Raw genomic sequence first — 16,292 nt, forward strand, 5'->3', positions numbered from 1 at the left:
ATACACACTGAGGAAACCAGATCTGAAAGAGACATGTGCACCCCAATGTTCATCGCAGCACTGTTTATAATAGCCAGGACATGGAAGCAACCTAGATGCCCATCAGCAGACGAATGGATAAGGAAGCTATGGTACATATACACCATGGAATATTACTCAGCCATTAAAAAGAATTCATTTGAATCAGTTCTAATGAGATGGATGAAACTGGAGCCCATTATACAGAGTGAAGTAAGCCAGAAAGATAAAGACCATTACAGCATACTAACACATATATATGGAATTTAGAAAGATGGTAATGATAACCCTATATGCAAAACAGAAAAAGAGACACAGATGTACAGAACAGACTTTTGGACTCTGTGGGAGAAGGCGAGGGTGGGATGTTTCGAAAGAACAGCATGTATATTATCTAGGGTGAAACAGATCACCAGCCCAGGTGGGATGCATGAGACAAGTGCTTGGGCCTGGTGCCCTGGGAAGACCCAGAGGGACTGGGTAGAGAGGGAGGTGGGAGGGGGGATCGGGATGGGGAATACATGTAACTCCATGGCTGATTCATGTCAATGTAAGACAAAACCCACTGAAATGTTGTGAAGTAATTAGCCTCCAACTAATAAAAAAAAAAAATTATATATCTATTCTGTTGTGCTTCTCTCCATCATTCCCAAAAGAACATTAATACTGATTACAAAATCATATTTGTAGTAGTACCTTGGTATGTAATTTCTTTGGATAATTGCAATCATTTAAAATAACAAGTTACCTTTCTCCCTTTGGGACTCTCTCTGTCCTATCTGTTTTCCTTTCATTACATTCCAGGGTAAGCCATAGGGAATGCAGTTAAAAGTACAGATGCTTTGGCATTTTTATTCCCCCCACAAGTTCCCTTGGTAGCACGCCATTGATTCTCTAATTTTTCATTGGGGTAAAAACACATAACACAAAATTTACCATCTTAACCATTTTTAAGTTCAGAAGTGTTATGTATATTCACATTATTGTGAAACAGAGCTCCAAAACTTTTTCATCTTGCAAAATTGAAACTCTATACCATTTAAACAACAACTCTTTTTCTCCTCCTCCAGCTTCTGGAGGAAGCTCCATCTTCTACTTTCTTCTTCTATGAATCTTATTACGGATATTTCAGGTAAGTGGAATCATAACAGTATTTGTCTTTTTGTGACTGGTTTATTTCACTTTACATAATGTCCTCAGTATTCATCCATATTCTTGCCTCCCTAATTTTGATTCTAGAATCCTAACTCCTATTACTTCTAATGAATATTCTTTAGTCAGGCTAGTATTCTTCCTGTACTTTTAAAGAAAGGTAGCATTTATTTTCTCAAGCTGGATCCATGAAATGACTTTCTGCTTTACCTCACTTATTAATACCTTATGCATTACTTAGCATCATTTCAATCTTTTGTCATGACTACTCCAGCCCACACCAAAGTTCCTTTGAATTTCCAAAACATTTATATTCTCTTAAGCACTATACACGCGCATGCGCACATGCACACACACGCACATGCACACACACACACACACACATATTTTATACTTTTACTGAGTTTGCCCATGACCAGAAGTTTTTGTTGTTGTTGTTGTTGTTAATGCTAGATTTATTTGCAAAATGATGAAAAGCTCTTTACTGTTCTGAATAAAAACAGGACAAACGATAAATGGATTTTAATAAAATACATTTTCAACATTCTTATTTTCCTAGTGCTATCCATAGGAAATCTAGCTTACTTTGTGAATATAAAGTATAGGAATTCAACTATATGTACTTGACAAAAAAGAAAACTGATGACAAATAAATACATTACTGATGTCTTAAAGGATTTAAAAGAAGAATTTGGATTAACCTCAATTTTAGTCTTTTGTATTAGAACTTAACTTTCATGTATGAAACAATTCTACTGTACCTAATTTTTTGAAATACGATTGCTAAAAGAAAACTGAAACTTGGAAGTTTTCTGTAAGGTAAAACTAACTTTGATAATATTTTAAAGTTTGCATGTGATAACTATTATTAGTTTTACAGTCTTTATAAGGTAATTTTACATTTACTGAAGATAGTCTTTTAACTGCCTTAAAGCCGAGATTTCTTAACTGGATTGTAAGCTCATGAGTATAGTGTATGTTTCATATATTTAATTCTCAAATAGCACAATTCTGAGAGGAGAGCAGCTACTTTATAAATACTTTTTGACTTGACTCAGTTTATAAATCAGCTTTTAAGGGTTAAGTGAGCAGAGAATAGCAAAAAACAGGAGATTTAAAGCTACTTTTCTCATCTAGCTGGAAAAATAGTTCTCTCATATTAGAAAGCTAACTTTTAAGATACAGTTACAGATAAGTTTATAAAAGATAAATGGAAGAGAATAGTGGCTTTGTTCTTCAATCTTCCCTCTTGAACTAATTTTCCTGTGTAAGAATCCTCACCCCAATAATCTATCTCATTGATTCTTCCTCTCTCACAAATAAATTACTAAGACACTTCTGATAACAAACTTGAATACTACTCTTGATGCTTTGTTGACAAAACCACTATCAAAACTGTCTTTGAACCTACTTCAAAGACACTTTTAATAGTCTGATAGCTGGCTAACTATACATTCATTTATGTATATGGAGAATAACTTTACAGGCAAAGGAAGATAACAGTAGCTATAAAAAGAATTAACTGAAACTACTACAGGAAATGACAACAGTATCAGCAACAATATCTGACTTCTGGATAACAATTTACTATCTTCCCTCCCCACCCCCCACCTCAATATTATAAAACTTTCAAACCTACAGAAATTTAGAAAGAAATTTACAGTGAAAACCATATGCATTCCCTTTCTAGATATTACAATTAACATTCTGGTAATCTCATCACAAATCTATTACTCTATTCATGTATTACTAAAATAGTCCCCTAGAAAAAGCATCTAATTATTCACCTTAGCTAAGTATTAAGAAAAACATGCTCAGTAAAAATGCTTGCAGGACTTCCTGATGGTACAGTGGATAGGAATCTGTCTGCCAATGCAGGGGGACGGGTTCGACTCCTGGTCTGGGAAGATTCCACATGTCATGGAGCAACTAACGCTCACCACAACTACTGAGCCCCCGCACCAGAACTACTGGAGCCTGTGTGATCTAGGGCCTGAGAGTCACAACTACTGAGCCTGCGTGCTGCAACTACAGAAGCTGGAACATGGCTAGAGCCCACATGGCCTAACTTCTGAAGCCTGTGTACCTAGAGCCTATGCTCTGCAAAAAGAGAAGCCACTGCACTGCAACTAGAGAAAGCCCCCATGGAGCAACAAAGACCCAGCACAACCAAAAAGAAATAAATTAATTAATTTAATTTAAAAAAATTGCTTGCGAAGGGAGAAATAGAAGTCTCGCTAGAGTTTTTTTGAAAACCAAAACAAACTTAGAACAAACTTCAGTCAACAATTTTACTGTAGTTTTGAGAAGAAGATTATCGTCACAAATTTTAACTCTCTGTCATCTCTGTTTTAAAGAAGCACCAAGATTAAAACATTTAGAATTTTACTTAATAGCAAATTATTTGATAGTAGCAAAATGTATTAGTTAATTTTAAGGGAAGAATTAAAACATTTCTAGATTAAAAAAATTAAGATTAAGACACTTGTATGTAATCAAACATAATTCCTTTTTTTCTAGATTCCTTTCAAAAGTATATGATTAATGGACCATCAGTAAGTGAATGAATAAATAAAATGTGGTTAGCCAGCCATATAACAGAATACTTATCGAGAGAAAGGAATAACCTGATACATGCAACACCACCAACTGATCTAAAAAAAAAATATTATGCTAAAAAGAATGTCAAACAAAAATAAGTGCATAATGCATGATTGCAGTTATATGAAATTCCAGAATAAGCAACCTACAGTGACGCAAAGCAGCTATGTGTTCAGGGACTCATTGGAAGATGAGGATAGAAATGTTCCATATTACCTGTGGTTGTAGTTACTCAGGCTTATATACTTGGAAAATACAATGAACTGTACACTTAGAATACTTTAATAAAGCCAATTTTTAAAGTTAAGAAAAAAGATCGATGGAAAAGAAAAATAATCTTATTATGTGTTATTGCTACATAAGTACAATTTGAGTTGTAGCTCCCTCTACTGCAGGAAAAGAAAACTGGCAAGGACATTTCAAAATACAGTTTGGAAACTGAAAAAACACTCATATTAAACAGTGCAAGTGAAATCCATTCTGTGTGTGCGTGTGTGTCCCCTGGCGTCTAATATTTAGATTGCACTGATGCTGTGGTAAGTCCTGCATGCTAAGTCACTTTAGCCATGTCCGACCCTTTGCGACCCCATGGACTGTAGCATGCCACGCTTCTCTGTCCATGGGATTCTCCAGGCAGGGATACTGGAGTGGGTTGTTATTTCCTTCTCCAGGGAATGTTCCCAACCCAGGGATCAAACCTGCATCTCTTATGTCTCCTGCACTGGCAAGCGGATTATTTACCACTAGCACCACCTGGAAGCCCCAGGTTAAGTCCTAAGAGGGATTAAAAAATGTGGAGACCATGGCTGTGGTTCTTCAGTATAACGAGGAGACTGGACTACATAAATATAACACTTGAGCAATGATTTGCCCACCTGACCTTATGGTATACTAGTTATCCCTTGTCAGGATAGGTAACTCCTTGATCCCTAATTAACCATTAAGTGGTTTCCTGAGTCACAGGTGTCACCGGTTCCAGAAGTGTGATCCTCCAGAGAGCAGCATCAGCGTCACCTGGTAACTTGTTACAAATGCAGATTCTCAGACTCCACTCTAACCTGCTAATCAGCAGCTTTGGCGAGGGAGTACAGGATCCGCGTTTTAAGAAGCTTTCCAAGTGACTCTGATGCATGCTCACGTTTAAGAACCACTGCCCTAGGTTTACCAGTTTTTGTAACTTCTAACACCACTTAGTTTGTACTGTTTTGCTTTTCTCCTTCATGTTGGCATCTGATCTGTGACTCTCTACTGAAAACAGATCAACTTTCTTGATTCCCTTTTTTCACTTCCCTTGATTCACTTTTCACATCTTTCCTTGTTCTTCTTGCTTTATCAATTTCTTGATTTATTATTAACTATATTCTAGCACTAACTGAATTCATGCCCTGAGCCTCAAGCAGGAAATAAAATAGGTCTATTATTCTCTTCTTCCCACTCCTATTTTGGAAAGATCTTATAAAACTTCTGTTTTTCTGCTCTTGCTCTCTTGGAATGAAATGATTCAAATCCTTTATCCCACAAATATTTAATACTGAAACAAGTATATGTGACTTCACCATTGATGCTGGGGATACAACAATAACTAAAATACACAAAAACATTGTCCTTATCGGTTCATATTCTAAGGCATATATTCTTATATCCCTGAGGAAATTACGTACTATGTATAGATGCTATGGTGAAAATTAAAGTAAGAGAAAATGAGAGAATAAAGGGACAATTTGAAATTTTACACAGGAAATCAGCAAGCTTTAAAAAATACAGTTAGAAATGATAAAGTGATACAATTAAAAACTACTACTTAAGATCTAAAACTGTAAGACACCTAGAAGAAAACAGAGAAACAGCTCCTTTACAGGGGTCTTGGCAATGATTTTTTTTGATATGACACCAAAAGCACAAGCAACAAAGGCAAAAATAAATCTAACTATATCAAACTAAAAAGCTTCTGCAGTGCAAAAGACTCCAAAAAATGAAAAGGCAACCTACAGAATGAGAGAAGATAACTGCAAGTCATGTATCTGGCTGAAGTTAACATCCAAAATATATTAAGAATACACCTCAATAGCTAAAAACTAAATAACCCAATTAAAAACAGGCAGAGGAATTGAATAGACATTTTCCCCAAAATACACAGAAATGGCCAATAGCTGTATATGCAAAGATGCTCAACAGTATTAATCACTAGGAAAATGCAAATCAAAACCACAATGAGATATCACCTTATACCTGTTTCAATGACTGTTACCAAAAAGACAAGTGCTGGTGAAGATGGGGAGAAAAAGAAACCTTTGTGAACTGTTGGTGGGAATGTAGTACAAGTCTTGCACATAATGTTCCACACAAAGAATACTTAAATGATGATGACAATGATGATGACAATGCATAAGAACATCTCATTCCATACAGTTCTTGCTGTATAGTTATTAGGTTTTCACACAGAGACAAGCACATGCACAACAGGTAAGTTTAGTAATTATACAGCATGATGATCTATCCATTAAGTGGAAGTGGATCATCATAAAGGCCTCCATCCTCATCATCCTCATGTTGAGTAGGCTGAGGATGAAGAGGAAGAAGAGAGGTTGGTCTTGATGTCTCAGAGGTGGAAAGGGAGGCAGGTACTCAGTATAGCTTTATGGAAATATAGCATAAATTCTGACTTTTTTGCTTTTGCATTTCTCTAAAAATGTTTCGACATGGTACCAATTACTTCTATCATAGAAGGTCCATCTCGTAAAAGAATTCAAAAGCTGTCTTAAATAATCAGAACCCTCCTACCAGGTAGTCTAAGGTCAATTTGTTTCCTGGAACTGCTTCTTCCCCATCATCTGCCACTGGTTTGGAAGGGCTCATCTTCTGTTAATTCTTCTGGTGTGGAGTCTAATAGCTCTTGAATTTCTGCAAGATCCATATCTTGAAACCCTTCACCTCCTTCTTTTTTATTTTTTTCCCTCATATCCACAATTTCTCTCATGATTTCCTTGATTGGCTCTGTTGTAGATCCTGTGAAGTCATGCATAACATCTGGACAGTTTTCTCCAGCAAGGATTTACTATGTTGGGCTTGATGGCTTTCATGGCTTTTTTTTAAAACAATGATGGCATCTTCAAGGCTGTAATCCTTTCATTCATGATGTCTCTATTGGGGTTCTCATCCACAGTATTAAGTCTTTTATGTAAGTACCCTGTGTAATGAGCCTAAGACATCTGTATGACCCCCTGATCTAGAGGCTGACTTAGAGATGTTATGTTTGGAGGCAAGTAGACCACTTTGATGCCTTTGGTGGTGAACTCTGGAGTTCTAGGTGGCCAGGGTCATTGACCAATAATGAAAGAATTCTAAAAAGCAGTGTCTTATTGGCAAGGTACTTTCTGACTTCAGGGACAAAGCAAGAATGGAACAAATTCAGAAAAGGGTTCTCCTCCAGACCTTCCTACTGTGCAACCAAAACATGATGTTTTTCTTTTTCCTTCAAGGCTCAAGGGTTATTAGCAGCTTTGTACATAAAGGCAGTTCTGATCAACCCAACTGCATTTGCACAAAATAGCAGAGTTAGCAGTTAACAGTAGAGCTATCTCTTTCTGCCTTAAATCTTGGTGCTTACTTCTCTTCTTTACTAATAAATGACCTCTGTGGCATTTTTTCCCCCTAGAATAGGGCTCTTTTGTCTGCATTAAAAACCTGTTTAGCCAGATATTCTTTCTCCTCAACGATTTTCTCAGTGGTGTCTGGGAACTCATCTGCTGCCTCTTGGTCAGCAGATTTAAAGCCAAATCTCTTTCTAAAATTTAGCAAACCATCCTTTATTGGCATGAAATCCTCCAGCTTCAGATCCTTCACCTTCCTTTTGCTTTGTCTTATAATGATTTTTTTCCCTCAAATTATACTAGTCTATAGGAATGCCTTTCTTATAGCAATCCTGCACCCACATAAAAAGCTGCATTTTTAAGGCAAGATAAAAGGTATTTTGCAAATAGTGCAAGGTTTCTGTGTCTGCGGATGTAGCTGCAGCGATGAATCCATGAATTTCTTTTTCTTTCCCACAATCATCCTTACACGGATTCATTTATCATGCAGTGAGAAACCCTAGCTGCAGACCTCAATCTATAGTAAATGTCAAGCATTCAATTTTTTATTGCAATGTCAGTGACTTTACTTCTTAGGAACATGTTCAGCATCACTAGTGGCACTGTAGGGGTACCGTGGTGTTATTTACAGTTCACAATATTGCACTAAACATGATGAAAAATATTTAAAAACTACAAGAGACCACTTTTTCCTTGATAATACAATTTACTAGAAAGATGAACTGCTCCTACGGAGATGATTAGCATCACTCTTCATTTTAAGCATATACTCAAATCACTGGACTGCAAATATAGTGCCATGTATAGTCTGTGTTTGTGTGAGTTTTGAGAAATTTTAATTTTAATAATATATCTGTATAATATTTCATGGTAGTCTATGATAAAATGGACTAGTATGTACATATATTTTATGAATTCATCATGTGCCTGATTTTTTCCCTTAATTTTTTCAACATTCCTAGGTCACATGGTTCATTTGCAAGTTTTTTCAAATTGCCACAAAACTCCAAAAACCTTTCCAATATACTTATTAAAATTAATCTATATGTAAGTGGATCTGCACAGCTGAACCTAAGTTATTCTACGGTCAACTATAACGATCTTTGGGAAGTGAAACTAAATGTGGCATACAGAAAAACTTTTATTTTTCATTTTTTCTGTTCCATACTACTTAATTCATTTTGCTACATCCACAGACTGTTTTTATACTTTAAAAATATCAACATTCAAAAAACTAAGATCATGACATCTGGTCCCATAACTTCATAGCAAATAGATGGGGAAAATGTGGAAACAGTGAAAGACTTTATTTCCTTGGGCTCCAAAATCACTGCGGACAGTGACTGTAGCCATGAAATTAAGACATTTGCCCCTTGGAAGAAAAGCTATGATAAACCTAGACAGCATGTTATAAAGCAGAGACATCATTTTGTCGACAAAGGTCTGTTAACTCAAAGCTATGGTTTTTCTAGTAGTCGTGTACAGATGTGAGAGAAGGATCATAAAGAAGGCTGAGCACTAAAAAAGTGATGCTTTCGACCTTAGTCCTGGAGAAGACTCTTGAGAATGTCTTGGACAATAAGGAGATCAATTCAGTCAATCCTAAAAGAAATCAACCCTGAATATTCATTGGAAGGACTGATGCTAAAGCTGAAGCTCCAATATACTTTGGCCAGCTGACGCGAAGAGTCAACTCACTGGAAAAGACCCTGATTCTGGGAAAGATTGAGGGTAGGAGGAGAAGGGGGTGACAGAGGATAAGATGGTTGGATGGTATCACCGATCAATGGATATGAGTTTGAGCAGACTCCAGGAGATGGTTAGGGACAGGGAAGCCTGGTGTGCTTCAGTCCATGGGCTCACAAAGAGTCAGACATGACTTGATGACTGCACAACAACAGACTAATTTTATACTTTAAAAATATCTGTATTAAAAACAATCATATTAGCCTTGATTACTGAGGAGCTACACAAGACAAAGGAAACATGTTTATCTGACTAATTTTAATGTGACAAGTGCTATGCTCTTCATTCTGTACAGTTCAACAAACATTTGTTGAGTGTATGTATACTCTATCCCAAACATGAAGCAGTGACGATATTAATATTTGCAGACTATCAAGACAAAGGAAGTACTGCAAGTATACCTAAAGATGGCCTAATCCTGTCTTAGTTTTGGAGAGGACTCCCAGACAGTGATATTTGAGCTAGACCTTGAAAAAGTAATAGGATTTTGTAAGGGATATAAAAAAGAAATGATAAATTTCATGCACAAGTGAAAGAAAGACACATACACTCAACAAACATTTGTTGAAATGTACAGAATGAATAGCATAGCAGCGGTCACATTAAAATTAGTCAGATAAACACATCTATTTCCTCTGCCTTGTGTAGCTCCTAAGAAATCAAGGCTAATGTTAATTGGTTTTAATACAGATATCTCTAAAGCATAAAAATAGTATGTGGATATAGCAAAATGAATTAAATAGCATGGAAAAGAAAACATACAGTAGGCAGGCATGGATCAAATAAATGCAAGGCGAAAGTGATGTAGTAGGAGATGTAACTAAAAAGGTACATGCAGAACTCAATCTTAATCATTCAGTAAAAGAGCAAAGAATATAACAAACACAGAAATAAGAAACAACCTTTTTCATCCATCTTTCTCACTTGTGGAAGTAACGTCTAGAGGTAGGATTACTGAGGCAAAAATAATGTGCTCTTAATATTTCAACACGTTCTTTGTAAAAGATTTCCCCACCCACAACAAACAATGTACAGTCACTTCCAGTGCTTATAAGTGACTAGATCCATACGTTCTTATTAAGAGCAGAAAGCGAACTTTTTAAATCTTAAGTAACTGATAGTGAAACCTGGTATTTAATTATCCATTTCATTACTTTATCAGTGGGTCAAATATGTATTTTTCATGTATTTATGGTATTTCCCATCTGTTTTCCAGTGAACTGCCTTAAGTTTTTCCTTATAAGAAAATTTACCCATTGACAGGCAAAAGTATTGCAAGTATATTTACACTGTAAGACAGTGTATCATGTCTTTTACTTTGTCTGATGTTCTTCCCCACCACCACCCCCGCCCTTGCAGATGTTGTTTAATCTTCTGCAGTTAAAAATTTAAATCTTTTCTTCTGATTCAGCCGGCCAGTCAGGGCGACGGGCTCTCCGTCCTAGTACCATGGCCCAGTTTGTCCGTAACCTCGCGGAGAAGGCCCCGGCGCTGGTCAACGCTGCTGTGACTTACTCGAAGCCTCGATTGGCCACGTTTTGGTACTATGCCAAGGTTGAGCTGGTTCCTCCAACCCCTGCTGAGATCCCTACAGCAATTCAGAGCTTGAAAAAAATTATCAACAGCGCTAAAACTGGTAGCTTCAAACAGCTCACTGTTAAGGAAGCTCTACTCAATGGTTTGGTGGCCACTGAGGTGTGGATGTGGTTTTATGTTGGCGAGATCATAGGCAAGCGTGGCATCATTGGCTATGATGTTTGAAGACCAATTTTTAACATGTGATTATATTTGCTTTATTATTCAAGTGTTCTTGGACCATGTGTGAACAGACTGCTATTTGAATAAAATAAGACAATGTGTCAGAAAAAAAAAAAAAAATTTAAATCTTTTCTTCTATGGTTTCTGGGTTGTGTGTCATGCCATCTTCATCCCAACAGCTGGGGAGTAAAAAAAACTTTGATTTTAGAATTTTATTTCATTTTTAATATTTAAAGCTATGTTCTATATAATTTCAGTTTTTGTATTTACAGGAATCCAGTTTGTTTTTCTAATGGATAATTTTTCTAACTTCATTTATTAAATTATTTAACTTTTCCTCAATGATCTGAACTGCCTTTTTTCAAAGATGACATTTCCACATATAAGTGGGCTTATTTTTGAAATCTATCCTGTTCCACTGTTTATTCTTACATCACGTCTAAACCTTTTAAATTAGCATAGCTTTATAATACACTTTTAAAATGATCTATTTTATATACAAATATTGTATATTATATGATATGAAGTAGGTTATATTTTTCATTATCTGCAAGATTTGTCTCCTGTGGGGATCATACTTTGTCAGCATAACTAAGCTGGAACTATATTTGTCAGAATTACTTTCTCTGTACAATTCTGAGTTAGGTTCACTACAAAAAGCATACATATGATGTGGAGGAAAAAAAGCATGAGCCATTATGCTCTCAGGGGCAGTGCAGGGTTGCCACATGCTGTTAAAGTTATGCATATTGTCAGTGATTACCTGGCTCACCTTGGAGGTGTGGGCAGCTGCCAAACCTGCGGTTTTTGAAGTTACTACTGGAACTCCTCATCAATTTCTCCAATTTCCAAGACAGGCTTGTATAGCCCCATGGCAGAAGGTGCCAAGTACTTCTGCAAGTCACCTGCTTATCAACACTGGAGGAAGTGAGACAGATGTGGGATCGTTTGTCCTTGTGACTTCTCCAATTTGTCCTCATTCTCCTTTGCTGCACATCTGCCTTTCTTTCCCCAGCTCCTAGCCACACTGTCCTATAGACACTTTATACCTTCCACCTTATATTTTGTGCCAGGTATAATTCTAAGGGCTTTGCTGTATTAATCCTCATAATAACCCTTTTAGATGATACTATTATTAATTCCTTTTTTACAGATGATGAAACTGAGGTAGAGAAATGAAGTAATTTGTCCAAAGTCACACAATTATTAAGAGAAAGAGTTGGGAAAAAACAGATAAGTAACAATACATGGTTAGATGTCTTTAATGTTTGATTAACTTGGGTATATACAGACAAGACATATCTATTAAATCTGTGCATGACACAAAGCTGGAATAGATAATATATTAAATGAAAAACTCAAGGGTTCAAAAATTTTTCAATAAATTAGAATATGTTAAGCCTACCAAAATAAAATTTAATGAGGAATGAAGGGAAAAGGTAATTAAATTTCAGAAAAGCTAATCATACCAATGTAAGAGAGAAAATAATTATCTTAGTCATGTTTAAAAGAAAAAAGACCTATAGCAAAATTTCAAGATATATTATCATAGCTACCATAAAACAGAATAACAATACTGTCTTCATGTATAAGTATGGCTCAGTCCCTTCACTGTCCACCTGAAATAATCAGAACATTATCAATCAGCTATACTGCAATACAAAATAAAAAGTTTAAATAAATAAATGTTTTTAAAGAAAGAATATAATAGTATCTTGCACTAATGAAGGTGTAATGAGCAACTTAGTGACTGGTACTCTGCCCTGGTTTATTCACATCTGATACAGTGTTCAGTCTAGGAAACCATGAACTCATTCTCCAGAGAAACCAACCGGAATGGTATCAGAAACAAATAATTCAGAAACTTGTCATCTTTAGCCTAATATATACAAATATTTTTAGTTTTGTAGAAGACTCCATATTTCCAAAGCGTAAAGCATGGGACAGAGAATGGAAATCACAGTGAAACAGATTTTTAACTCAATATAAGAAAGATGCTTCTAGTAAAGAGAATTCAAATTGGAAAAGTTAAACTGCCACTGTTTGCAGATGACATGATACTATACATAGAAGATCCAAAGGATGTTATCAGAAAACTACCATCAGAGCTCAGCGTCTGGAACAAATTATCAGAGCTCAGCAATGAATCTCGTAAAGTTTCAGGTTATAAAATTAATACACAGGAATCTGTTGCATTTCTATACATTAACAATGAAAGATCAGAGAGAGAAATTCAAGAAGCAATTCCGTTTACTATCATTCTTTGCATCACAAAGAATAAAATATCTAGGAATAAACCTACCTAAGGAGACAAAAGACCTGTATTCTGAAAACCATAAGATGCTGATGAAAGAAATCAAAGAAGATATAAATAGATAGAAAGATATACCATGTTTGTGGATTGGAAGAATCAATATTGTCAAAATGACTATACTACCCAAGGCAATCTAAGATTCAATGCAACCTCTATCAAATTATCAGTGGATTTTTTCACAGAACTAGAACAAAAAAAAAAAAAAAATCTCAAAATTTGTAGGGAGACATGAAAGACCCTGAAGAGCCAAAGCAATCTTGAAAAAGAAAAATGGAGCTGGAGGAATCAGGTTCCCTGACTTTAGACAGTACTACAAAGCTACAGTCATCAAAACAATATGGTACCACATAAAAATAGAAATATAGACCAATGGAATAGGATAGAAAATCCAGAAAGAAGGACATGCACCTACAGTCAACTCATCTATGACAAAGGAGGCAAGACGATACAATGTCGGAAAGACAGTCTCTTCAACAAACGATGCTGGGAAAAGTGGACAGCCACATGTAAAAAAAAAAAATGAAATTAGATCATTCCTTAACTCCATACACAAAAAGAAGCTCAAAATGGATTAAAGACCTAAATGCTGGACCAGACACTATAAAACTCTCAGAGGAAAACATAGGCAGAACACTCTCCAACATAAATCACAGCAACATCTTTTTTAATCCATCTCCCAGAATAATGGAAATTAAAGCAAAAATAAACAAATGGGGTCTACTTAAACTCAAAAACTTTTGCACAGTAAAAGAAACAATAAACAAAATGAAAAGACAACCCCAAGACTGACTGGGAGAAAATATTTGCAAATGATGTGACTGATAAGGGATTACTCTCCAAAATTTACAAATAGCTTATTACATTTAATAGCATCACAAGAAGAAACTCACTCAAAAAATGGGTAGAAGACCTGAATAGACATTTCTCTAAAGAGGACATACAGACAGCCAACAGGCACATGAAAAGATGTTCAACATTGCTAGTTATTAGAGAAGTGCAAGTCAAAACTACAATGAGATATCATCTCACACCAGTCAGAATGGCTATCATCAAAAAATCCACAAACAACAAATGTTGGGGAGGGTGTGGAGAGATGGGAACTTTCCCACACTGTTGGTTGGAATGTAAATTGGTACCATCACTATAGAGAACAGTACAGAGGTTCCTTAAAAAACTAAAAACAGAACTACCATATGACCCTGCAATCCCACTTCTGGGCATACATCCAGAGAAAAACATGGCCCCAAAAGATACATGCACTTCAACATTCCTGCAGCACTGTTTACAATAGCCAAGACATGGAGACAACCTCAACATCCACTGACAGAGGAATGGATGAAGACATGGTACATACAGACAGTGGAATATTACTCAGCCTCCAAAAAGAATGAAATAAGGTCATTTGCAGCAACATGCGTGGACCTAGAGAGTGTCATATTATGTGAAGTAAGTAAGACAGAGAAGGAGAAATATCATATGACATCCTTTATATCTGGGGTCTAAGAAGAAATGATACAAATGAACTTACTTACAAAACAGAAACAGACTCTCAGACTTATAAAACAAACTCATAGTTGCCGGCAGGGTGGGGGTGAGGGGTGGGGTGGAGAGATAGCTAAGGATTTCAGGAAGGTCACGTACACATTGCTAAATTTAAAATGGATAACCAGCAAAGACCTACTGTATAGCACATGGAACTCTGCTCACTGTTATGTGCCAGCCTGGATGGTAGGTTTGGGGGAGAATGGATACATATATATGTATGGCTGGGTCCCTTTGCTGTTCACCTAAAGCTATCACAACACTGTTAATCAGCTATAGCCCAATACAAAATGTTTTGGTATTAAAAAAAAAATAAAATTAAAAACAGGAATGTGCTTCTAATATTAATAATAAAAGCTCCTGAACAATGCAATGGGTTAGCCTTACAAGGAAGGCAGTGATGTGCTTCATCATCTAACGAGATTAACAAAACACCTTATGGCACACTGTTCTTCATGCTGTAAAGAGATCTGTAGCATTGGGAATGTCCATACAGAGGAGGAATGCACTGCAGTGGTGTTTGTTGGACCTCTAAGTTTTCTGCAGCTCAAAAAATTTCTTCTGATTCTAGGCATAAAGACAGCAACTGAATTTGAGGCAGGAAAATAAGCAGTTTATTTTTACCTGGTAACAAAAGCAAAACCAGAAGAGGATCTAAAAGAATAACACCAATAAGGTACATCACAGTATACATTTTGATGTTGTTGAAATACAATTAAGACATTCATCTCTCTCTATATATATATATGTGCACTTAATAGCCTACTTAATATTATACTGTGAAGAGTCTATAATATCCATTGTGGATGTGCAATAATTTATTTAACTTTCCAACTAATACTAACCCAACAGTAACTTTTTATAAACATTCAATAAACATTCATGTACATAAATTTTTTCCATAGCCTTGACTATATAAGCGTATTGATGTATTCTTATATAGCTTTCCAGAATTCTGCCATTATATTCAAATTCTGAATTATAAGATAGATAGGGTAAAAAAGCACATAAGCAAGATACACAGGCACACACATGCTAAACAATTTCTGCCCCAGAGATTCTGATACCAGTGAAAACAGACATACCATAGTAAGTTGGTCTTGATTTTATGCATTTCTTTTTTAATAGTAAATTTGTTAAGAAGACAATGTTAATGCACAGTAAAGGGCTAAAGACAAAATAAAGGTACTCTTATTTGACAAAATAAGAGTCTAAGTTATTCTTCCATGAGATGAAACTAAAAATTGAAGACTCAACTACACAAGACTTCACTGTATATTTGGAATAAAATTTACTGGAATAAAACATAGTCACAATTAATCATAGAGTGACCACATAGCAAAACCATCCTACAGTTTAAAAAAATTTTACAGCATCTACTTACTTTAATGTTTCAGCAAGAAAGAAGCTCTGCTGTACATCATCATGTGTAGGAGTAGAGGAGTACACATCCTTCACCCCAGAAAATCCGCCACTGACTCGGCAGTACTTCTCAATAGCCTGTGAAAGAGATCAGACAAGAGTCAGTTCCACAGAATTTCAAGTTTTGAAGGACAAGTTAAAGAACCATA

At 35.9% G+C, this 16,292-nt stretch overlaps 2 protein-coding genes across 3 annotated transcripts in view; one reads left to right on the forward strand and one right to left on the reverse strand.

Moving 5' to 3' along the window:
* MAN1A2 (mannosidase alpha class 1A member 2) overlaps window positions 1-16,292 on the reverse strand; it is a 150,991-nt gene that overhangs the window by 14,593 nt on the left and 120,106 nt on the right. For both annotated transcript variants that reach the window (XM_061121050.1, XM_061121051.1), the window contains exon 12: window positions 16,106-16,221. In XM_061121050.1, coding sequence (XP_060977033.1) covers window positions 16,106-16,221 — 116 coding nt within the window. The remainder of the gene's footprint in view (window positions 1-16,105; window positions 16,222-16,292) is intronic.
* On the forward strand, window positions 10,519-10,964 carry LOC133040842 (ATP synthase subunit g, mitochondrial). The gene has a single exon (XM_061121052.1). It carries the CDS (start codon window positions 10,557-10,559, stop codon window positions 10,866-10,868), a length of 312 nt encoding a protein of 103 aa, XP_060977035.1. The 5' UTR covers window positions 10,519-10,556; the 3' UTR covers window positions 10,869-10,964.

The sequence above is a fragment of the Dama dama genome, chromosome 20 (genome assembly GCF_033118175.1).
Source record: "Dama dama isolate Ldn47 chromosome 20, ASM3311817v1, whole genome shotgun sequence".
Lineage (NCBI taxonomy): Eukaryota > Metazoa > Chordata > Mammalia > Artiodactyla > Cervidae > Dama > Dama dama.

Excerpts from the sequence above, each read along its gene's own strand:
- LOC133040842 (XM_061121052.1), top strand. The coding sequence starts at position 10,557 with ATGGCCCAGTTTGTCCGTAACCTCGCGGAGAAGGCCCCGGCGCTGGTC.